General features: G+C 40.4%; 3 protein-coding genes across 6 annotated transcripts in view; 2 read left to right on the forward strand and 1 right to left on the reverse strand.

The window, feature by feature from the left end:
• Positions 1-1,507, reverse strand: part of ccdc150.L (coiled-coil domain containing 150 L homeolog) — a 54,081-nt gene extending 52,574 nt beyond the window's left edge. For 2 of the 4 annotated variants that reach the window (XM_018263556.2, XM_018263554.2), the window contains exons 1-2: positions 1,002-1,506; positions 338-506 (exon numbers count right to left, since the gene is read on the reverse strand). In XM_018263556.2, the coding sequence (XP_018119045.1) occupies positions 338-370 (33 nt within the window). In that variant the 5' untranslated portion in view covers positions 371-506; positions 1,002-1,506. Of the gene's footprint in view, positions 1-337; positions 507-1,001 lie in introns of all 4 variants that reach the window. The other 2 variants (XM_018263557.2, XM_018263553.2) reach the window with 2 other exon arrangements.
• A 4,967-nt stretch (positions 1,508-6,474) lies between these two features.
• On the forward strand, positions 6,475-11,235 carry LOC108716946. Its single transcript, XM_018263564.2, has 2 exons — positions 6,475-6,691; positions 8,658-11,235. Exon 2 carries the CDS (start codon positions 8,849-8,851, stop codon positions 10,901-10,903), a length of 2,055 nt encoding a protein of 684 aa, XP_018119053.1. The 5' UTR covers positions 6,475-6,691; positions 8,658-8,848; the 3' UTR covers positions 10,904-11,235.
• A 1,567-nt stretch (positions 11,236-12,802) lies between these two features.
• LOC108716948 lies at positions 12,803-16,942 on the forward strand. The gene is made up of 2 exons (XM_018263566.2): positions 12,803-12,955; positions 14,753-16,942. The coding sequence occupies exon 2, from the start codon at positions 14,782-14,784 to the stop codon at positions 15,904-15,906; it is 1,125 nt and encodes a 374-aa protein (XP_018119055.1). The 5' UTR covers positions 12,803-12,955; positions 14,753-14,781; the 3' UTR covers positions 15,907-16,942.
• The last annotated feature ends 8,333 nt before the right edge of the window (positions 16,943-25,275 follow it).

Below are 25,275 nucleotides of genomic sequence, written 5' to 3' on the forward strand. Positions count from 1 at the left end.
TAGCAAACATATGTGGCAGTGTACTGTCAAAGACCAAAATGCACAAGATGGAAAAAGCCATGGAAGAACAATATGTACTGTGTTTGGCCTGAATGTGACTGATACAAACCATGTTTTACTAATCAATACTTTATCAATTAGATTAAAAATATTATTGCTAGCTCCTATCCAGGTTATCTACCATAAGATACAATCAATTGCATAAAGGGAATGCCCACCTCTCTATCTATCTCCCTTTCTTTCCTCACTTTATGTTGTGTTTATAAACTCAATAAAAATAATCTTTCAAAAAAATATATATTATTGCTCAAAGCTGAATATCTTAAAGTTCACTTACCTTAAAACTACCAAATATTACGTTTTCCGTCATGAATAATTATATTTTTTATCAGTCCTTTCTTTGTCGGACACTGCTGACCTCACCCACAGCGCAGACTGAAACCAACCAACACTTGCGTTGTTGTGCAGTAGATTTGCATACGTTTAACAACTGCAAGGTATGTATCCTAAATGACACGGGTAGAATTATTCATTTATTATAGGCTGCAACAAGCAACATTTATCGGAGAAACAAAATATGACTGTTTTGTACTCTGAAATTAAATGTCGCTATTTTATTATTTAAATCTTTATAGATGCACCTGTAAAATAGACACTTTTATGACAGGTACACTTTAATTATGGCAGAGAGTGAGTGAAGTAGGACACCATAAGGAAGAAAATGGCTTTTGAGCTACTGAGAACAGTCTGCCGCAGTGTTTCTGAAGCAAACACACAAGTGCACCATAGGATATAAACATAAAATTATTATTATGGAGCAGAACTACAACAGAAAAAAAAACTATTTCTAATTTAATCTGAGCCACCACAGAAGTATATGTAATTGTATGGACAAAAACAATATTTGTAGAGAGACAGATCATTATTGTACTATATACATTTTAATATAGTCTAATGTTTTATAGTCTTAAGTATTGTGAACATACAGAGGGAGCACTTACAAGCCGTGCAGTGTATTGTCGGATTCCCCCCAGCTCTGTTCAAAGCGATGTGCACTGCAGCACGTTATAATGATATTCCAAGATATTCCTTCCTACTGGCTCAATATTCAGCCTCCGGTTGTAGTGTGGTGCAAGCCATTAGCCCATAAGCAGCCTCGCACTGTAACCATAACTACAGGCTTTAGTTACTACCTTTAAACTGCCCTCCTCTGTTGAAACGCGTTCTGAGCATGTGCGACCTGAGTAAGAGAAGAACCTTTGAAACCCGAGATATTATTGGTCACCGGGATACCGCATAGCCTGATGGGTAATGTAGTTTTTACCATTCGTAATCAGTTGAATTTACAGTCATTTACTTTCATTCCTCAACACTAAATGTGTTAACAGGTTTGGTATATCTGCCCAAGCTTCTATTGTGTAGTTTTAAGAACTTTTGTATAGATAACCCAACCCCCCACAGTCCGCCCTAATTTCTCCCTCCACTAGGCATCCCTCCTCCTACTTCTTTTGTTCCTGACCTGGGGCAGCCAGAGGGATGGCAGGCCAGGCAGGGGCTCTACAACTGAACTGCCAGAGGAATGAGGGGCCCCTGCCTAATCTTATATTAGCTTTAACCAGTTTTTGTTCCTACTTTGCTTCAGATGCACTACAACAGACTGCCCTCTGTAGCTCAAAAGCCATTTTCTTATGGCTTCCTACTTCACTCACTCTCTCTCTCTGCCATAATTATTGTGCCTGTCATACAAATAATGCTTTACTTTACAGGGATAGCTGTAAGAATTGAAATAACAAGGTAAAAAAAAGAGCACTTTGGAATCACTTTATTAGCAGTAATGTGTACCAGACTATGAACAACACGTAAATGTTGCCACAATCGTGTGGTTTTAATTAGGGATGCACCAAATTAACTATTTTGGATTCGGCCGAACCCTCGAATCCTTCACGGACGATTTGGCCAAATTCCGAATCCTAATTTGCATATGCAAATTAGGGGTGGGAAGGGGAAAACATTTTTTACCTCCTTGTTTTGTGACAAAAAGTCACACGATTTCCCAACCTGCTCCTAATTTGCATATATAAATTCGGTTCGGCCAGGCAGAAGGATTCGGCCGAATCCTGCTGAAATTAGCGGAATCCCGAAGCGAATCCTGGATTCAGTGGCATAACTACCGAGGAAGCAGGCCCCGCAGTCGCGTGGGGGCCCGGGGGTACAGGGGGCCCGGCGGGGGCCTGCTTCCTCAGTAGTACGCACAACCTGTAGAAGCTGTTTCTGTGAATCCAGCGGTCTCTAGGACCGCTCCGCTGTCCTGTCTTCCATCGTGGCTCTGCCCCTCCCACTCCTCTCCTCCGTTCTCGCGCTGCTGCTGTCTTCTGTGTGAGTGTCCCAGGAGGATTATTGATACGAGCATTCGCATGAGCAGCAGTTCCATATCCAGGAGTCGGACTGTCATGAACATGCTAAAATTTTAATTGTACAGTACGTGAGTGCTTAAATGTATACTTAACTTGCTAAAGAACCAGGGCCTCAAATTTCTAATGACTTTATTATCAAATGGGAATTGTTGACAGAAAGCAAAACATACAACAGTATTCATCATAATGGTAATTTCCCCTTTATTGAAGCTTTGTTCTACCCTACAGGATTCTTAGTTGTAGGTCAGAGGGAAGAAGATCATTTGTTTGCACATCATCCCATATAAAGGTGTAAACAGCAGACTATAGGGCTCATACACATCAATTTCTGATGCTGCTCTGTAATTGGGGCCATGTCGGAATTTGAGTCACCATAATTGATGTGGTAAAACAAGTGCACTTCAGATTTTCAGAATGAGGATGGGTCACTTCTGGTGCTCAGTCATAAAACAATGGGATTCTTCAGTGATTTCTAATATCCTTATCATTTACAGTAGGGGGTACATTATCCCTTATAATACATGAGTGATACTCAGAGTTCCCTGTATAACTCAGCCTGCAGCCTTGTGCTTTTATATGGTCACAGAACCCCTCAGTGACTTCTAATATCCTTATCATTTACAGTAGGGGGTACATTATACCTTATAATTCCTGAGTGATACTCAGAGTTCCCTGCATAACTCAGCCTGCAGCCTTGTGCCTTTATATGGTCACAGAACAACCCCTCAGTGACTTCTAATATCCTTATCATTTACAGTAGGGTTACATTATCCCTTATAATACATGAGTGATACTCAGAGTTCCCTGTATAACTCAGCCTGCAGCCTTGTGCCTTTATATGATCACAGAACAACCCCTCAGTGACTTCTAATATCCTTATCATTTACAGTAGGGGGTACATTATCCCTTATAATACATGAGTGATACTCAGAGTTCCCTGTATAACTCAGCCTGCAGCCTTGTGCCTTTACAGTATATGGTCACAGAACAACCCCTCAGTGACTTCTAATATCCCTACAGTAACGCAACATTAGCACTATAGTGTAATTTTTAATTAATGGGATTAAATGCAATGTCTCAAATGACCCCGTCTCACAAAACACAAAAATCATCATGCCAGTAGCTTGCTATTAATCCCTCACCTCGGCACCTGTAGTACCCACATAGCTTGTTCCCGTAGCCATCCATTAGTTCTGGGGATATTATACATGAAATTCTCCCACTATTTTGTGCAGAGGGGGCCCTGAAATTGTTTTTTGCAGGGGGGCCCTGGCATCCGAAGTTACGCCACTGCCTGGATTCGTTGCATCCCTAGTTTTAATGAACTGGGGGAAGGGTAATTCACTAGAATAAACCCATGGGGAGGTTTCATGTGGGGGCCACACAAAGGGGGGGTCGCGAGCCGCCCCCTTTAGTCCCTGCCATTCCCAGACACAGTCCCCACATATTAGGAAACTTTTTTTTGCATACAGCCTGGCACACAAATTATTTTTATTAATGGGGTTAATTACTTTTTTTCACTACAAGCGAAATCTTAGCAGTATAAGATTTTCGCCATCACAAACCATCATCTGGAAAGGTGCCACAGGAGTTGTAGTTTTGCTTGTTAAAGGATAACTAAACCCTAAAAATTGATATGGCTAAAAATGCCATATTCTGTATAATGAACTAATTACACCAGCCTAAAGTTTCAGCTGCTCAATAGCAGCAATAATCCAGGATTTCAAACGGGGTCACCATCTTGGAAAGTGTCTGCGACACTCACATGCTCAGTGGGCTCTGAGCAGCTGTTGAGAAGCTGAGCTTAGGTGTTGTGAGTTGATCCCTAAACTCAGTAAGTGACAGCAGCACAGAGCATGTGCAGTGAATCAGCAGAAAAGAAGATGGGGAGCTACTGGGTCATCTTTGGAGGCACAGATCTTACCTGCTAAAGGGTTGTGGTTTCCTTGGGCTGGTACAGAAGCTCAGAACATAATATACAACATTTCTAGCCTACTTCTTTAGTTAAGCTTTAGTCTTCTGTAAATGGCCTATATATTGTCTGGGTGTTATTGCGAGGCTCTGTAACTCAATTACATCATCATTACATCATGTGTGTTTTCTGTTTTACTCACATTTTAGGTTTTGTCTCATTCAATATTAAAGCCTTCAGCTGTCTCCTTCCCACGGTTACTGTGGCGAAAAATTTGTGAATCCAATGTTTTTTTTTTCTTGTGGAGAATTTCGGAGTGAATCCATTGCTGATCATTACTTGCCACCCTACCTAGCTGTATGTTTTTGTATTGTGCGGGGAAACTGGAGCACTTGGGGAGGCCAATTTATTAAAATTTAATATTTGAATTTTAGAGATTTTGTTTGATTTGAATAAATGTAAAATTTTACCAAAGTTGATTATGTTTTGTATGATACGAAAAATGTTAATCTAAAAAGCACAATCAAATAAAATCCATGGGGGAAAAATCAAATACATCTGGCTGGGAGCAGAGAGACACAGGGCGGAATTCAGTCAGGTTGGGAACAAAGCCACAGGGAGAGACTAAAGGTGGCCATATGCGAGGTCGCCAAACAAGTGGATCTTTCCCGAATATGCCCACCAATGGCAGGACGATATTGGATTAATCAGAATGTTCAAACTTAGGGCCAAACGATCGGATTATACAAAGGAAATTGTCGCATACGGCCGATGCAATCCTCGATCGGTCTAAAAGACCGATATTGGCAGCTTTAATCTGTCATGTATGGCCACCTTTAAGCTCCCCATAATCTCAAAGATTTTTCTTGCCGAACGACCGATTTTAGCGAAGTCCGACCAATCCTTCGAAATTATCCTGAAGTTAGTGAGATTCAAACGATCGTACATCTTACGATTTTTCGTCCGACATCTGCCAGAAAATTGATTGCCCGGGTTAAAAAATCTTTATCGGTCCCAGTGCAATCTATCTATGTTTGCAGAGCCAAGCAGGCAGCAACCCTTTGTTTTCCTGGCAAATTGTCTTTTTAGTTGATGGACAATTCATACGACCGTAAGATCGTTTCAAGATAATTGTGGTCTCACGATGACGATCGGATCTTTTAAAAATCTTTACATCTATGGCCAGCTTTAGGCTGGGAGCAGAGAGACATGGGACGGGACTCAGTCAGTCTGGAAGCACAGAGTGGGACTAAAGATGGCCATAGACGTGCAGATTATTAGGCTGTATTGGAATGTCCGTTCCAATCTTCTGATCTGCAACTAACCGTTCAGATTAATATAAAGTAGTAAAGAGAACAAATCATATGATGCTAGGGCCATTAATTGACAGGCAGTAATCGTACGATTGACTGTATAACCGATTGCCATGGCACAAAAATGTTAGGAAAGTCTACACACGGTACAAAAATCGTCAGAATCTTAGTTTCGTGCAATAAAATCTTTGCGTCTATGGCCATCTTAAATTAGGTTGGTAGCAGAGAGACACAGGCAGCGGCGGATTCTCATTAAGGCTAAGTAAGGCTAAAGCTTGCCATAGACGTGCAGATTATTAGGCTGCACATCCGCTCCAATCTTCTGACCTGCAAATAACCATTTAGATTTATATAAAGTAGTACAGAGAACAAATCACACGATGTTCAGCCATTAATTGACAGACAGCAACCGTACGAAATTTACAACAAATAGTAGTGACAGTCTCCCATTGATATGGTCAGATAGGCAATACAGCCTACAAAAAAGCACTTCACATATACTTGCCACTAGCCATAGGCAAATAAATTCTTTGGAATTTTGTTTATTCATTACTGTGACTACCAGAAGGTCATCATAAAAACAGCTTCTTTACTCACCTACCTGCCACAGATATTAAATTCTAGAGCATCCACTATGAGGCACCTAACTGCCAGCACAGGAATTGCTTTTCTTCTATGACATGCCCTGTGTATATGGAACATAAGCAGAGACATATGCTCAAAGTGTTCAGATAAGTAAGGGGTTAAGTAGACTCGCCAAACACAACACACCACTCCCCCTCAGTGATTAAAACTTTCCTTCTCCTTTAAAGCATGTATAAATTACATAAGATCTGTTTATATCCAATTGCTCCAGTTTATGAAATACAATTTTAAATTGTAAAGTGGAGTAACAGATGTTGCTAGGCTGCAGGGAATTTATAGCTGCTAGGTGGAGACATGTGAGCGGTGTAAACAGCAGCGTCAAAGAAAAGGAAACGAAACTCAAGGGAAGCACAGAAATGTGTCATCTGAAAGCCTGTCACACTGCAGAGAGAGGCTCCAGTAAGAAGGTGAGAAAATCAGTAGTAAATGGTATTGGGAAAGAATGTGATATTGCACAAGAAAATAAGATAGAGGGAGGATATAAGCAAGGATATAGGAATTAACAGGAACCAGTGATCAGTAGTGTTTTGGCTGCATGAAATGTAAAGCTGATACTTGGCTAGAACTAAGGTAAAGATTATTTAAACAAATGGGTAGAAAATGAAAAACGTGTCTTTATTCTATCTTTGTTACTATTTAAAAATATTACTTGTGTCCATCCAGGACATAAGAGTTTAGAGGGGCACTGTTTATTTTTGTAATCAGCAGAGAGATCCAAATAGCCAGCTGAAGTTTAGTCTGTGATACTTGCAGCAATCATAAGAAACAAGCAACAGATTGTATGCATTTTACTTTCATATTCTCAACTCACATACTCATACTATCATACCTACATATTCCACATGATATCATACTTACATATTACTCGTTCTTATTCTCTCATACGCACTCATATTCACATATTCACATATACACTCATGTGCTCATACTCACATACTTTTATACTGACATACTCATAGTCTCAGTCACAAATTCACACTTACACAAACTCATGCTCAGACTCTCATATTCATACTCATACTTGTACTCATACTCACAAACTCATACTCTCATACACACTTAATGGACCAGTAACATCAAAAAATGAAATTGTTTTAAAGTAATAAAAATATAACGCAGTGCTGCCCTGCACTAGTAAAACTGCTGTGTTTGCTTCAGAAACTGTACTATGGGGGCAGCTAGTCAAAGGAGAAAAGGCTCAAGTTACACAGCAGATAGCAGATACACTCTGTAGAACATAATGCTATCTGTTATCCATTACTTATCCTGTGCCATATAGCTGTTTTTCAATTTCCGCCATTGCTACTCAGCAGCTTGTTTATATGAACTATAGTAGTGTTTCTGAAGCAAACACATCAGTTTTACCAGCGCAGGGCAACACTGCATGATATTTTCATTACTTTAAAACACTTTCAGTTTTTGGTGTCACTGTTCCAAACTCATACTTTCATACACAATTGAGAAAGCTCACATGCTCTTACTGTCATACTCACAGATACTTATACTCATATACTTGTACTCTCATACTCATTCTCACACACTGACATACTCTTATACCCATACTCATATACTGTTATTCTTTTATACTCTCACACTTTTGTATTCACATACTCAAACGCTCTCGTACTGACATGCTCCCATACTCACAAACTCAAATTCTCATACACATACACTCACATACTCAAATACTCATACTCATCCTCCCATACTTCTAAATTCACTCCCATACTCTCAGAGCTACATTCTCATGCTCACATACTCACACACCCTCATACTCTTATATACTCACACTCTCTAATAATCACATACCCATACTCTCTTACTCTTGTACTCACATGCTCAAACACTCTCATACTCTTATATACTCACACTCTCTAATAATCACACACCCATACTCTCTTACTCTTGTACTCACATGCTCAAACACTCTCATACTCTTATATCACATGGAAATACTAATTCTCTCATATTCATAATCACATACTCTCATGCTTACATACTCCACCCATACTAACATAGCCATATGTTGCATTTACATACTCACAAACACTAAGTCTGCCAATTGACAACTTGAAAGGATAGAAAGATTGCTATGCTGTATGACTATGAAGATTTTTTTTTTAATTACTTATATTAGATATTGCTATGCTGTGTTGGCTTTATCTCCTGGCTGATACATTTCCCCCCTCCCAAAAGCAGCACTGTCCCAGGGAAAGAAATTTAGCACTCGATGGTCAACAATAACATACTGGTACCCTCTACTGAATTTACCATTATTAACATAGATTTTCCCTGTACGGTGCACAATTTCAGCTGGTCTATATTTTTATTATTTACATGCTTTTGAATTTTTCATCTATTTTTTTTCTCCAGGACTCAACTTTGTCATTCTTTTTGCTTGCTGGCGTGAGAAACCAAATATAAACCTTCACCCCTATAAAGATCATAAAATATTAGAAACTAAAGCCCCTGTGTGGTCCAGCACAGCTGGAGAAATATTAGATACTGAAGCCACCGTGAGTCTCCGAACAGTTTTAGAAAAATATTGACACAAAGTGTTAACTATGGATTTAAGTCCTCAACCATCACAAGGGTCTTCTACTTGCCAGTTAAACCACAGTTTAATTGCCCAAAACCACAGAAATCCACAGAGGGTTATCTCAACCTATCCTTCAACAATATACCAGCAAGATTTAGTTAAACCACTACTATTTAAGACAATCCAATCTGGTCCAGATACAATAAACCTATATTGTCATGAAATGGGATATTTATATAATCCGATGACAGGGAGTTTCAAAATTAATGCAGGTAGCCTACCATTACCTGCCACAAACATTGAAAGGAAAACTCCACAAGACTTGCAAATTAATTTGGCAACAACAAAAAAGAGTACTAAAAACCCAAAAATTAACAATGCAGCATGTGCCATTGACAAACCTATTCCACCAGTCCAGACAGACTCTGTCTTACCTTTTCAGGGTAATCTTTCAGCAGCCACTCAAAGCAATTCTTTCCCACACATCCAGGAAACAGTTCCCACAAACAATAGAAGCAAATCCATATCTTCCAAAGGGTTGAAAGTTATACCCATGAAGAGTACACCGGCCAGAGATGCCAAGAGCAATGCTAAAAAGAGTGCCAAAGACAGATCTGTCCTGCCAATCCAAATAGAATCTGTCCTACCTCTTCAGTGTAATTCTGTCATAAGCACTCAGAGACCAGTTGCCACAGACACTAAATTCAAATCTAAATCTTTCCTGGACTTGACAGTTAAAACAACTACAGCCAACAAGAGCAAAGCTACAGAATGTGTCATAGGCAGCCCTAGAACATCAGTCAAGATGAAATCTGCCCTACCTCCTCCAGATGTTTCTATCCCAAAATCCCAGAAGAAATTTGAAATAAACAAAAAAAGCTGGTCTAAATATTCCATGGGCTTGCCAGTTAATGAAGCTACAAATATTAAGAGCATACCTGCCAGAGACACCAACAGCAAAGCTACAGAACATGCCATAGACATTCCTATCTCACCAGTCAAGACAGAATCTGCTCAGCCTCTTCAGGGTAGTCTTTCTAAATCCACAAAAGGTTATTTTGTCAAAAGCTACCAGATAAATTTAGATAAAGTAGCCAAGGTCAAGTCTGTCATGCCACTTATAGGAAACAAACCCGCAGTGTGCCCAAGCAAAAATTTACTGTCCTCCCAGAAAAAACCTACACCAACCAAAAACATCAAGCCTACAAAAAAGTCCAAAAAAAAGCAAAGAATACAAGTACAAAACATAAGTTGCAGAGTGGAAGTACCATATAGACAATCCAAGTTGCATCCATCCAGGCAGTGTAAGAAGAATTATGTGAATATCTGGAGCATTTTAAAACCCTTCAATCGAAGATCTAGACGTCACAAGATCCAACATCATTGTCAAATAAAACCGGCGTGGAGGTACAAATGCAGAAATCAAATTATGGCCTCAACAGTACATGAGATTATCAACAGCCAATTTGTAAAAAATTTAAGAAGCTCTGCGTCACCTGCACTGATTCATAATATCCTAAACTGTAGTTATAAGATACAGAAAACAGCTCAGCCATGGACCATGCGTCTGGAAAAGGAGGCCATTGTGAATTATAAAAATTTGAAATTAGAAAATGACAAAAAGAAAGTCCGGGTGAGTGACTGTGAATTGTTTACCAGCTCAGAAAATATCTGGTTGGCTGGAGTCTGCAGAGAAGTGTGTACCAGGGACAGCGAAGAATGTTGGCCGCTGCTAGTAAAGTGCTTACACAAGCACCCAGATAGTACACTGGTACAGGCAACTAGGCATCGATCTTTCTTTCTGAGAAAAGAAGGTTACATTTATACCCTGTGCAAGGATCATGCCTACTACACTCAGCTTCAATTTCTTATGGATATAACAGACACTGTGTATGCAGAACTGCTAGTGCATACAAATAAAGAAACTGTCATTGTTCCAGTGTGGATTGACTTTGACTTCTTGGAAAAAGCAAAAGAAAAACTAGAGAGATTCTACACAGTCAATGTTTTACCCTATCTCCAAAAGAACGAAGATTGTAAGAGGAGGCCCCAGCATCATAAGAACTTTAATGAGGCATGAGTTGTTATAGTAGAACCCCCATTTTATGTTTATAAGGGGAACAGAAAAAATATAATGTAAAAACTGGGAAAATATAAAATTGGAGAATTGCATTCTGAATGATATATTGGTGAGACCACAAAACAAACAATGTAAAATAAAGGAAAACTTAAAATCAGGGGAAATATAACAGAGTTTTCACTGTAATTAATATTCAGTAATTTAATCATATATATTTATGAATTATATTAAATAAAGTTATCTTGGTTTATATCCTTAGTGGACCTGAATAGTTTAGATCTGCCCAAGTATGGGGTGCCATTTGTCCCAAATGCATTCTGTATAGAAAACTATCCCTAATACACAGAATTAATGTCTCTCGTGGTATATAAGTATTTGTGACCATACACCGATTAAAAAAATATACAAAAGACTTATTTCTATTAAAGAATGAAAACAAAATCTGGTTAGTGCACAAAAGGATGTCATTATATTATGAACTCCATTCTGTACATTTTAACAAGCAATCTGTCACACAAATGTATAATCTCCATCAACACTACCAGAAGTAGTGTTCTGGTTATTATGTTACACATCCAGTCACTCCAGCCTTTATACATTACATTTTTGGCTAACTAACTATATTAGAAACATGTTTTATTTTGCACAGCCTATCTATTTACCAAGTTTTTATTTTTACACTGAACAATTCCTTTAACCCATAGATAACAACCATCCAGCCATTGATTTACTGCATTTATTATCTTGATATTATGTTGTGATGGGTTATCAGACTTTAAGCCAATGTGCCCCCACTACTATGGTTTGTTTTTCGTGAAAATTTGGTGCAGAAAGTGGGTGGGATCTAAAGGACGTGGTTATAAAGAGCAGGCATGGGCAAAAATGCCACACCCTGCTATCCTGGCCCCCAACCAAAAACATCTTCTGCTGCCTATGATTACACCACTGAGTGTATGGCCACATTTAGAAGCACCATTCTGTCTGCTGAACACATTTCAATAAGGAAGCTGCATGCCCTGCTGTATTGCCTGTCCATACCTTGTCTATTGCTTATCTGTGACTAGGCTACACAAAGACTCTCTGTGGGATGCTCCAGGTAAATCCTCCCGGTAGGTAGTGGTAATTTTTATGAACTTTTGCCTGACAATAGTACCAACATCTTGTGCCAATTACTGAATACAATTACTAGAAAATCATTTAATATGGGTCAAGAAGGCCTGCATCTGAAAATGCTGTTTGCTTGCTGGGGGTCACTGACCCTGGCAACCAAAACACATCTCTTTTCTTTCAGGCCCTCTAAAATTCATCTTTCACAGATACTAGGATACAAGTGGCTATACACTTCCAGATTGGTGACCTCACCAAGCAAGATCTGGGCCAGATTTATCCATCCACGTGCAGGGCCAAATAAAACTGATCCAATCATTGGCTCTAGGGCCAGTGATAGGATCAGGAATTGGTCCTTCTGAGGCCCATCGGACAAGGACCACTCCAACCTCTCCCCATGCAGTTTTCGTCTAATGGGATTTTTAAGTCTGACCAATAAGCTGCCAACTTGGTCCAGAGGTATCTATGGCTCCTTAATTATTAACAGCAGCCAGATAACAGTTTGATTCCAAGCCACAGAGCAGCAGAACAAAAACTATAAATACATAGAAAACTATAAAACAGCAAAAATAACTAAGTAGTACATGTTACTTGGCCCTTTATTTGTGTTTTTTTTTTAAATTAATTTTGTAAAATACTTTAGAAAACATCATAACAACAATGATAGAAGTGCAAGTGTAGTATTTAAAAGGCATCTTATTACTTTTCTGCTGTTCACTGAAAAGAAATACATTTTGCTCTTTAAATGGAGGAGGCGTTAAGGGAGTGAGTGACAGGGAGGGACAGAACTTTACCATGGGAGGGACAGAATCTTACTCACAGGGAAACGAAAGTCATATCAGGAACAGAAAGCTCAGTGTGTGAGACAAGCCTGACAAAGACACAGAGAGGTCTCTGAAAAGCTAACAAAGGCTGACAGATAGAAACAACTGGATCTGCCATCGGGTAAGTAAATACTTGAGCTATGAGAAAGGGTTGCTTCGTGTATGAATACGGCTTTATAGAATCTCACAGATATTTATTGCTTCTTTACATGACTGAGGTTTGTATTGAGAAAGTGCGTAGTCACTATATATATTTTTTTTCAGAAAAGGTGGGTTAAAAACAAAAGCGATACTGCAAGGAGGGCAAACTAAATTGATTTCCCCTTTAAAAACTTATATTTACTCACATTGGCTCACATTGCTTATTTAACATCTCCATTTGTTTCCCATCGAGCTAGTCTGGGCATGCCAGCCACAAGCATTGATGCTGATATATATCCCATGACTCACAACAAGCTTCTGCTTTCCTTAGCATGTCCCACTTTGTGTCCTGGGGGTGTGAGCTGAGTCACAGTGACAGTAATGCCACACATAGCTAAAATTATATCAACATTTTGTAACTCCTGCTCTGCTACTTCCCAGTTGAGCAGTGCTACATACATGTCACTCTGTCAGGTCAGCCATCCTGGAAATTGGTAAAGGATATACAAGATGCCCCCTATTGGAACTATGACTCTCACACATGCAGAAGAAATGTGTGGCACTAATGACTACTATTCAAGAACAGAAATAGTCTGCAAAAGGTTCAAGGTGCTTGCTATACTGAATAGTTACAGCAGATCATCCTGTGCAGCCCACGTGTTGGTGCTGTCGGGCCTAACCCCCTGCACGTATCCTTAAAACTTCTAGTAATGACTTAGCGATCCCTAAAAAGTAGCTGCCAACTTGAGATGTGAGAGTTAATTTCTCCTACATAGTCAATGGTCAGTATTTGTGTGACCTAGATGAAGGGTAACATCACCTAGTTCAAACAAAGTGGAAGCTGCGGTGTGTGACCTACAGTGCAGATATAGCTGGGGCTAAGGAAGGGAGTTTACCCTTAAGTTAACTTTTGGTATGTTACAGAAAAGCAAATTCTAAGCAACTTTTTAATTGGTCTTCATTATTTATTTTTTATAGTTTTAGAATGATTTGCCTTCCTCTTTAGACTCTTTCCAGCTTTGGAATGGGTGCACTAGCCCCATCTAAAAACAAGTTATTGCTACTTTTTATTACTCATCTTTCTATTCAGACCCTTTCCTATTCATATTCCATTCTCTTATTCAAATCAGTGCATGGTTGCTAGGGTAATTTGGACCCTAGCAATAAAACTTTTGAACTTGCAAACTGGAGAGCTGCTGAATAAAAAGCTAAATAACGAAAAAACCACGTGGCCCACGTGTTCTCATACGTTCACTCGTTTATTCGTGCAAGAGGGGCATAGGCATGGGTGCCCAGACGGCCTGGCCTGTTTACAGATCTGAACATTTTGTGTGAAGCAGTTTTATAGTAAGTGATATGTGTTCCTGATCCTGAGACACAACTGTAGATCATTTTGTCTAAATCCAGACATTTTTGCAGGCTGTAACTAAAGTGGCATACTTTAGGCATAACACTGAATAGAGTAATCTATATACTCACTCAAACTGAGATGTCTTAAAATGGGTGTGGTAAAAAGGAAGGTGTGGCCAACATTCGGCATTTTCACATATAGACTGGAAAAACGATTGCCTTCTGTAGCTAAAACTTGACCAAGACCTAAGGTTGGCCCAGTAGACAACACTACCATGGTTCCTCATTTAAACAATTTACTTTGAACAGATTTACTTTGGTTTAATTGAATCAGATCATTGTCTCCTATCTTCTGGTTATTTTACAATACTTATCTGATCATTAGACTCCTATGATGAAATAATATTTTCTCTCTTTTTTTTCCTAGAGTTATTTTTTGTGTTTCAATATTAAAAAATGGTGCTTCCTGAAAAAGAGCCGAACACAACAGAAATTAAATCTGCATTACCCGGAAACAGCAGAACATCATCGCAGAAAGGTTCCCCTGCCAGGCTGCCAAGTGCAAGTAAATCACAACAAGGCACAGCAAGGTATGGAACTGGAGCAGCTGAAAATAAACCAAATGCCAGAGGGGCCCAAAATCTGCCAAATACACCAGTGGCTGCACTAACTGCAGAAAGTCAATCAGGCAAAAGCAGAGCTAGTACTAGATCAGGAGCAGTTGGAAAACAATCTGTGACCTCCTCACTGAGGACTGGGAAAGATAAGCAGATTCCAGAAACTCATCCAAACACTTTTCCTTCTGGAAAGTCACCTGTATCTCATCCATTACTCTCTGGGGAAGACATAGACCAAGTAGAGAAGAAAACCCGTGGGCAGAGGAATAATTTGGAATGGCACAACTGGCGCAAAAACCGCATCACAGCATCTATGGCGCACCAGATATCACATAGCAGATTTGCAAATCATAAAACTGAGGAGATTCCCCAATCATATCTGAAGGCAGTTCTTGGGACAGGGTCCAGAGTACAAACAACTGCCATGTACTGGGGCATTCAGAATGAGAAAAAAGCTGTTCTGGCTTATGAGAAGTTGGCATCAAAGAGAGATGGGAGACAGGTGAAGGTGGAGGACTGTGGCCTGTTCATACACCCCATGAAGAACTGGCTGGCGGCAAGCCCAGATGGCATAGTGAAAGATGGGTGCACTTGGGAGACTCTGCGCATCTTGGAAGTAAAGTGTCCTTATAAACACAAAGAACATACCATAAGTGAGGCATGTGCTGACCCCAAATTTTGCCTTCAATTAAATGGAGACTCTTATATGCTGCGGCAAGATCATGCCTATTACACACAGGTGCAGTGCCAGCTGGCAGCTACTCAGCTAAGAAGTGCAGATTTTGTGGTGCATACAAATAAGGAAACTGCAATTGCTCCTGTGTGTTTCAGTCCTGAGTTTTGGGAAAACACTGAGAAAAAGTTAGAATTATTCTACACTGAAGCTGTGCTCCCTCAGTTACAAAAGCCATGTGTCACCAGAAAAGAAGAGAATGTAAAAGCAGTGCGAGCAGCAGAAGAGTAAATTTATCAATAATTGTTGGTATCCATGTGTTTCAGGAAGTCTCTCTGCAATAGAACTGAGTGCATTGTAGTCAATCACTTTATTACACTATATTATGAATTTTATTTGACAGTGATAGTTGTCCAAAATACTGATGGAAGCATATCTGAAAGAGAAGTATGATTACAACAATTTATTATGAGAAGGATCATCGTCAGTTCTGTAACATTTGTTATTTTGCATAGAAAATATTGAAGACAAAATGCTACATGATGATCCATTTAGAAGTACAGTGTTACCCCAGTGTTTCTTTGGACAGCAAGGCAGCTGCTCCCAGAATTATTTTTTATTTGCCTGATCTGACTCACCCAAGAATATGAAGTCATTTTGTTCTATTCTTGAAACAGATTGCATATTTAGCTATGTGTATCTGATATTTGTGGTGTTGCCATACGTATTGCAGTATTTATTTTATTTTAAAGGCAAAATAAAGCAACTGCTCGGATTATATTCCCATCATATAGCTGTGTAATAGCACAGGACTGTTGTACCATGGATGCTTCTGAAGGTATTTGCCCTGTTCTTCCAAGTTGCTTACCTGCTTATTGCCACCTTACCTGTGCCCTGCTCAGCAGTATTAGTTGCAATTTGCTGCTGCTGTTCCCTGGAAGCTCATGGCCATGTAACATGGGTAGAGATGATCTCGGGAACAACAGTCCAACTGGTGGTCCAGTCCCAGCTTATATAAGTGCTCCACTGATTTCATTGTAATGTTGTAATGTTATTATAGCCCAACAAGAAACATTTTTTTTGTAAGTTTTTATTTAGCACTTCAATTTTCAATCCCCCTTGGTTATGAGAAGGACAGAAAAGAAAGGAGAGGATAGAGTGAGAAGGAGAAAAAGAAGGGAAGAAGTGACCCCAAACATTTTTAATATTGGACCCCAAAAAGAAGCAGGATCTAGGGCTTTACTTAACCTGTCATAGATTCAATTTTCATTTGTTTTCTGTTTACACATACAATGTATTATTAATAAACATTTACATTTTTCTGTTATACCATTTGCATTACAGTATCTTCTTTTTTGTCTTCAGACTGGAATTATGACATTTTAGAGAAAATGTAAGTCTGTTATTTTCATTGTTTAGTCAAAACACATCCAACTGGAGGATACTGGGACAGATGTATCCCTCAAAATTTCATGCTTTTTTCCATCATTTTATATTAAATATATGTTAATATATATTAAAAAAAAATATTATATAGCGGGCCAGTTATTCACTATCTTACTTCACTAAGTAAGATAGTGAATAACTGGCCCGCTATATAGAAAAGGATGGATTGTGTTGACATAGTAAAATAAAGATTTATGACTTCTTTGCCTAGAACTTCCTTGTACACAAACTACTTGGAGGTGGTGCATTGAGTGAATATAGTAGTTTGCTGGTGCTGTAACTATTTTGTCATACTTCTGGCCCTAGATGGAACAAACAGGGCAGGATACTGTGGAATATAATACATAATAATCTTGCATGCAATATGAAACGAGGCAGGCTCCAGTACAAATACACTTCCCCTATTTACAACATTTTAAGTGTAAGGGAATATCAATCTTCTAACCCCGAGAAATTTCCTTTCAAAAGGAATAGTTATCAAAACAACTAGCAAATATGCAAAAGCTATTTCCTTGCAAATATAGTTGAGTGGAGACAGTTAAAGCTTTGGGCATTACCAAAGTAGCAGTATTGGCCACCATGATAAGTTTGATATGGCTTCAATGAGGCTACACAACAATGGATCCGCAGACTGAGGAAGCAGACGATCTGCTCCATGTGACCCTGCCCTTAGATCAATAGATTGGAGTTCTGCATACACAGGCTCAACTGGACTGTACTGACGGAATTCACTACTTTGCTACTGAGGGACACACGTTTTGGAAATGTAGCAGCAGATTTATATCTATCCTTAGCATACAAAGATGTATTGATGCCCACCATGCCCACATCCTTGTACCAGTGTCCCTGGTGGACAGAAGCGTGCATAGTTGGAACCGATCTGGTACTGATTTCAGCTGGGCATGCTGCTGGTAGCCAGTAACTTCAGCAGTAACCTATTGCAACAAATTAGTTGCTACTTTCAGCCAGCTGCAGGTAGAACTATGAAAGAAAACATCTTACTGACTGCCATGGTTTCCTGCCCAATTACAAATTTCCCCAGAGTTTATAAATGACCCCCAAGACTGGCGTATACCTGTGTTTTATCAGGAGGCAGACGCAGGCAGGTTTCTGTAAACTCAACACACACAATGGAGAGAAAAAACCTACATTGTCCTGATGAATAAAAAGCTGCCAGTGTTCATCATGAGATGCAGGCTGGGAGTCACTCTTAGGTGTCCCACAATCATGTGCATCATTCAGATGGCAGGCAGAAGGTATGACAGAGCCCTGTGCTTGGCCCCTGCCAAAATTTGCCTCCATATTAACACATTGCGATGGGCTGGGGTTTTCTACACCCAGGTCATTAATTGGATCCAGGTAGGTCCAGACAAACAATCATTTTGTTTCTACTGCAGGCTTGCTATTCACTAGGCCTTCTTAATTTGACTCATTACAATTTGTTTTGCAGGACCTTAGTGTTTTTTTACTTGTGTACAGGGCATAGTGAACAGCTGTGTTTCTTGATATATATATTAGGAAAACCTTCTTATAAAGTATATGATCACTGGTGTAACTAGATATTACTGGGCCCCCACAGAAAAATTTTTTTCAGGCCCCCAAAATGTCTAGAAGTTGATTTGTATTGACCAATATGTATTGAAATTGTAAATGAATTAGGGCCTCGTGGGACTCCTTTACCTAATTACAAGTTAAAAAAAATTGGGACCCCAAAAAATATTTTTTATAAAAACATTGGTGGCAGGGGCCTATAGAATATTAAAATAATACATTGGTGGCCAGAGGATTAAAAAAAAAAAAAAACTCACACAAATTGGTGTTCAGTAGAACTCGTGGCTTCAGGACTTCAACTTCGCCTCCTTTCGTGACTTTGGTTCTTTTCGTCGATTCAGGACTTCAATTTCGGCTGTTTTTGTGACTTTGGGTCTTTTCGCCGCTTCGGGACTTTGACTTCGGCTATTTTCGTAGCTTCGGGTCTTTCTGGCACTTCGTGAGTTCGGCTGTTTTCGTGGCTTCGGGTCCTTTGGCTGTTCAGCTTTTCAGCACTTCCGCATATAGACTGTTCAGGAATTCAAAAATGGCCACAGGCTTTGGCGCTTGCAGGGGGGGCCCGGCTCTTTCCAAACTGCAGCACTGCCGGGCCCCCCTTCATGCCCGGGCACCAGGACACTTGTCCCCCCTGATGGCGGCCGTGGGTGTGTCGGAGGGAGGTCTCTGCAGGGGCTTAAGTTATACACAGTAAATGAGATTCATTCTCAGGGTCGAACTGGGCCGTTGCTCCCCCAGGCCTCTGATCTCCCACCCCCAGGCCGCTGATCTGACAGTTGGGAGGTATGGTAGTAGTTGAAAAACAGTAAAGAGGTACATTTAACTTGTAAGGGGGGCCCTGACGCAAATGTTTTCCCATAAAAAATTTTTTGGGGGTCCCAAATTTTTTAACTTGTAAGGGGGGCCCTTACACCAATGGTTTTTTTTAAAAAAATATTCTATGGGCCCCAATTTTTTTTAACTTGTAAGGGGGGCCCTGGCACCAATGTTTTTTTTTTTTTAATTTTTAAGGGGGCCCAGACCATCAATAGCTTTTTATAACTTGTGTGTGGGGGGGGTTACTTTTTTAGCGCTGATGTCTGTGTGATCTTGTAACTGTGATGTGGAGTGGATGGGATCCAGGATGGGGCTTGGGTGGTTGGGGCCCCGAAAATGTTGTTGTACGGGGCCCAGTGATTTGTAATGGCAGCCCTGGACAAACCTGAACTACACCACACAGCCATGGCCCGTACCTGTTAATAAAATGCAAGTAGTGCAGCAGGGCTAGCAGTCACTGTCTCTGGTCTCTTAACATCCATCAGCCAACATTATGCCTAGCTGAAGCTGATAAGGTCACAACTTCAACTATTCATTGCTACCAGAGATCTGGGAAGTTGCCAGAGATACTGTAACGTTGGTCATCCAACACCAGAACAAACACCAGGCACCCTGGTCTCGGCTCGTGCTTTAGCAGTAGTGTGACCGCCTTTGGGCCTCGGGAGGAGCCCTCGGCTTACTTGGATGCCACCTGGACTTAAACGAGAGATGCAAGAGGAGGGTTCTGGATAAGCAGAGGGGCACGACTGTAGAGCAAAGTCTTTGGACAGAAGGTCAAGGTACAAGGCAATAGAGTAGTCAGATCAGGCCGGGTCGAGGCAGGCAGAGAATAAACGTAGTCAGGCAGGCAAGGGTCAAACCAGGAAGTCAACTGTCAGAAACCATTAAAAATCATGAAAAGTCTGCATATTTTTTAAATGATGTATATTGCAAAGTTGTCTGAAATTATGTTTACTTTTCAAAAAGCTTGAGTTTGTGGAGTTTTAAGGTTACTAACAGCCTCATTTTGCTGCCATTTCACTGTGAGTTTTTAAGCAGTGGTGTAACTATAGAGGAAGCAGGGGTCTGCTTTCTGTACAGTTAAGTGAACCCCCCCCCTCCTCAGCCACTCTCTTACTTCGGCTGGAGAAGTGGAAGGCAGGCTGGTCCAGCACTGGGCAGGGAGGGGTCGGGCAAGAGGTAGGAGTGGGCGGCAGTGTCGGACTGGCCCACCGAGATACCAGGAAAACTCCCGGTGGGCCCAGGTGTCAGTGGGCACTCATGCTGCTAGACATTTGGGATATTTCATGGCAATTCCCTATTTCTTTGAGAAAAAGAGACTAAATAGATGGGATAATAACTTATAGTATTATGGTATGTAAAGAAAAAGAGACTAGGAGAATAGAGGTTGGGTGAGGAGAGTACTGAGAGTGGGCCCCTGGTCTAAGGTTTTTTTGGTGGGCCCCTGGTGTCCCAGTCCGACACTGGTGGGCGAAGTGCAGTGCGGCGCTGCCCTCCGAAGATTTTTTTTGCAGGGGGGCCTGGTGCACTGTAGTTACGCCACTGTTTTTAAAGGGATACTGAGACGAGGAATTCAACCTTTTTTCTATCCAGTGGTGTAACTATAATACAGCAGACCCCACCCGTCAGACAGGGGAGTCTGGACCGCGGGTTCTGATGAAGTGAAATCCCACTGTAGGAATTCAACCTGCCACAAGTAATTGAGCGGCGAGGCGGAGTTGAGGCTTTACAACAAGGCCCGGAAGGGAAGGAGAGGTTGGTGTGCATGTGTGAGGCTAACCGGGCCCCCTGAAGATTTTTTTGCAGGGGGGGGACGGTTATCTGTAGTTACACCATTGCAGCTATCATAATATTGCTATTTATGATTTTGCCATAAAATTATTTGCCTGATGCTTTTACATTACCCATCTGATCCCTCATATTCCTGATAGGAACATTAGTCCATTAGAAACTCTAACTGACAGGCTGAGAAGGGACAATCAGGCTGGCAAAACAGTCAGGTTTAGGAAATTCAAGTAACAAATACTTACACAAGCAGCCCTAACTTTTAATGTACATTCATATTTTGCAGAGTAGATTTTTAGTATCAGTATCACTTTTAGTGTATAATCCACACTTCTGTTTATTTTCCCTGAGGATGATCACAGTTTGTGATTGGATTTTTTTTAATATATGATATTCCTAAGGACTTTTAAAGAAACAATGATTGAAAAAGACCTAGTACTTAATTACACTGATTACAATACCATATAACTCACCAAATTAATTGAATGCAATGCAAGTCTGTGGACAAGCTTTTTTTCTGTTAATTCCTCCACTCTATGTCCATTTGAAGAAGCACAGAAAAAAGTTTAGAAACTGAAAGCCAACAGTATTTTTGAACATGTCACTATCATTCACTTGGTTAAAAAAAAAGGTAGTTTTTCCAGTATTTCTCAAAACTTCACTTAGTTTCATTTTCCCGCCTCACCTGTTCCCCATAGCAGTTCAGTAAGGGTTGTTGCTAATTCAGTAAACTCATATACTTTAGGGGTTGTGATTTTTTTTAGCAGTGCCTTTTGCCCCTACTCACCCCCGTTTTTTAACAGTGGGGTTCTTCAGGCCATTTTGCTGTGTCATTATTGTGCTTCCCTACACAAAAGACAATAACTTCTTTAAATCCCAATCCTGTTAAACAGTTAAGTTTATTTAATTATGATTTTAATCTTGTAAAGTTTTTTCAAGGAAGAGGATGACCACTTTATGGTTACTATAACAAGAATATTTTAACTATTTTTTCCTCTACTGGGGTGGAATATATTTTGCACTTGATTTCAGGTGCCAGGTGCTACTAATTATATATACAGGGCATTATTTGGGGTTGTGTGTAGTCCCAATGCAGGAGGAGGGAGGGAGGCTTCTTCAGTTAGTTAGTTGGTTACATAAATAGTTTTTTTTTCCTCCTTTAGGAATGTGACTTTCATTTTAAAGGGGACATATACCATCATTTTCAACTTTGGCTGAATGTAACCCTTTTGTAATAAAATTCAATAAAACAATGTGTTTAAGATACCTTTTGGTTCAAGTTTCTGTGTTATCGTAGATTTTCTCATCTCGCTCCTCCCTTTCTCTTCATTTCCTGTGCTGGTATCTGCACAGTCTGGCCGGGCAGCCGTCTCTTTCACTGGCTTTTTCTCTGCAAGGAGCAGCCACTGAGAAGGACTGGGCGTGTATAGGGGGGAGGCGCTGTTATCGAGCTAAGGGCAGCCTGTGCTCGCTCCTGTCCTTCCCCTGCGCACGAGCAGACAGCAACAGGAGCGAGCGTGTGAGGACGTCTGCTGCTGCGCTATTACTGATATCCACTCCAGCATAATTTGAGTGCGGACTCTTCCTACTACCCTGCCTGCAAGTGTAGGGTGAGTTGCAGGGAGACTGGGGAAGTGCTGGGGCAGGACATTCCTGCGATTTAGTCACAGTTGGACGGCAGATGTCAGCGCAAGTGAAGTGTAGGTAGATAATGTACAACTCCCTGCTCCCCAGGATTCCGCAAAAAACTTGCGCTACTTTCCCTTTTGCCCTTTTGTCTAGTGAAGTTGACCAGAAGTTCTTGCAGTTTCAGGAGGTCGGTGGAAGCCTGGGGGTCGCCTGCAGCCCCTCCCAGCAGCCGGGGAAGTGTAATCAGAAGTCGCTGCTTGTGCGGCTCCGTCAGTGAATAAAGTGTAGTTATTTTGTGCGGGTCAAGGATGCAGAAGTCTCATGAGAACTAGTGTTGTGCCCCGGGCTGTGAGTGTGGCCCCTGGATGCTGCAAGTAAACGCCCTGCTTGGCGATGCGCTAAATCACAGAGTCGCACTGAGCTGCCCCTCCAAGTTATGACGGATGCTGCAGGTAAAGTACCGGCTTTGCGTTGCGCTAAGTCTCAGACCTGTTAGTCTGTGAGTCACACTGAGCTGCCACTGAGTTGCGGCTCTGTCATAACTCGCAGCATGAGACTTAGCGCATCGCAAAGCCGGTACTTTACCTGCAATAATCACTGAAACATGTCCAATAAGCAGTCCATTATCGTCAAACATGCCAGTGAATATAAATAATATAAATATATAAATGAAAGACTGGAAATTTTTATATCAGGTAGATCTTTTGCTATAATGTTTGTATTAATATCAGAATTCTAATTAGAACTGCAGGGATTGCAATGAATGCAAATGATTTGCAACATTAGAAACAAGCAAAATCATTTGTGAAACTACAGAATACATCCCTGTTCAGCACTGTGTAAATTTTAGTCCCAGAGGACTCCAAGTGCTCTTTGGGGGATCATAAAGAATAAATAAAATTGTACAATAAAACTGTACAAGAAAGACAGGGTAATCATTCTTGTTTCTATTTTAATACGAATACCATGTCCAACATAATAAAAATCTAGTGTTAATGTATTTTGTACGCATAAAGGTTTCTTTACTTAGGACAAGGCTTTGTATAGAATTCTGCCTGAAAATGTATGAAGTCATAACCCAGTTTTCCTGGATAAAATGTCACTTTATGTGTATTTCACAGTAAAAACAATACAAAAAGTTCTCAACTTTCCTCCAAAAGGAAAAAAAGGGTAGTTTGAAAAGCTGCAGCCTTGGTGCACAACCTTTCAGCAAACGGTCAAAGTGAAAAACAAAACAGGAACAAAACCACAAATGAGCCTTTTGGCAGAAGATAACTCAACCAAATGTCAACCAATCTGCTCCCTTTTGTGAAAGCCTGGGACAGTCTTTGCTCCTTCAAAATCTTGAAGCGTTCATTTAGTGTGATTCCAGTCTGGGGGCACAGATAACAAACATTGATAAGAAATTCATATGGAGAATAAATGCATCGCATAATTAAATTGGGGCCAGATTTTAGTGGCAGCATAGCAGATTTTCAGTAATTTCAGTAACATGAGCTTTCCCACTGTCAATGAACACAAAAACTGTTGAACTGAAGACCTAGGGCTAGTAGTGTAAGCAGTCAAACTGGGGCCATCTCCCATGGGATTATTATGGGTAGAAGTTTGTCAAAAGGCCTTATAGAACCTATGCAACATATGAAAAATTTCAGCCCTTCGATGTTTTGTTTACTGAATAATCACCACACAACACAAAGTATGGACATCACTGACCTCAATATTCTGACCCTGTTGTCTGTATATGGGGAGTTTAAAAGGCACTGTTTCTAGGGCCACCAGAGTTGTGATTCAGATTCATTAACACTAAACTGTTTTCTAACTTTAAATTTATCAAGTATAAAAAAATATATATATATGTGTGTGTGTGTATATAAAAAAGGAAATAAAAACCTTATCTCTACAACTCTGTCATGTCAATGTTTGCATTGAAGTGTTAGGGTTGTGACACATGGCCAGATTCAGGGCGATTTAGTCACCTGTCGACTAATCGCCTCTTCTTCTGGGCGACAATCTCCCCTTCACGTCCGATATAATGAAAAGTCGCCTGCACTAAAGCACACACGGCCCTTAGTTTTCCCAAAGTCGCCCGAAGTTTCCTCGTGAGAATCAGCCCTAATGTTGCAATCTGTCAACATGACAGGCCAGATGTAACTCTTAAAAAAGGTTTGGCAACTGTTCTTTGTAGCAGTTTTAAAATTTAAAAGATTGGTTGCAGGCACAAAAACTTAGAGCACTTGATGCTGGACATGCAGGTCAGTTTATGAACATTTAATGAAACAGATCACCTGGTTTACATGTAGCATCTGTGTATTGAGAAGGGCTCTTGTTCAGTCTGTAGAGTGATTAAACTGACACACACAAGTGAAACAAACATAAGAGATTTATTGATACTTAGCTGAGGGACCCCTCCATAAAATGGCTCAGCAGCAATTCCAA

The sequence above is a fragment of the Xenopus laevis genome, chromosome 5L (assembly GCF_017654675.1).
Source record: "Xenopus laevis strain J_2021 chromosome 5L, Xenopus_laevis_v10.1, whole genome shotgun sequence".
Taxonomy (NCBI): domain Eukaryota; kingdom Metazoa; phylum Chordata; class Amphibia; order Anura; family Pipidae; genus Xenopus; species Xenopus laevis.

Coding starts and splice junctions, on each gene's coding strand:
- LOC108716948 (XM_018263566.2), top strand. CDS start 14,782: ATGGTGCTTCCTGAAAAAGAGCCGAACACAACAGAAATTAAATCTGCA.
- LOC108716946 (XM_018263564.2), top strand. CDS start 8,849: ATGGATTTAAGTCCTCAACCATCACAAGGGTCTTCTACTTGCCAGTTA.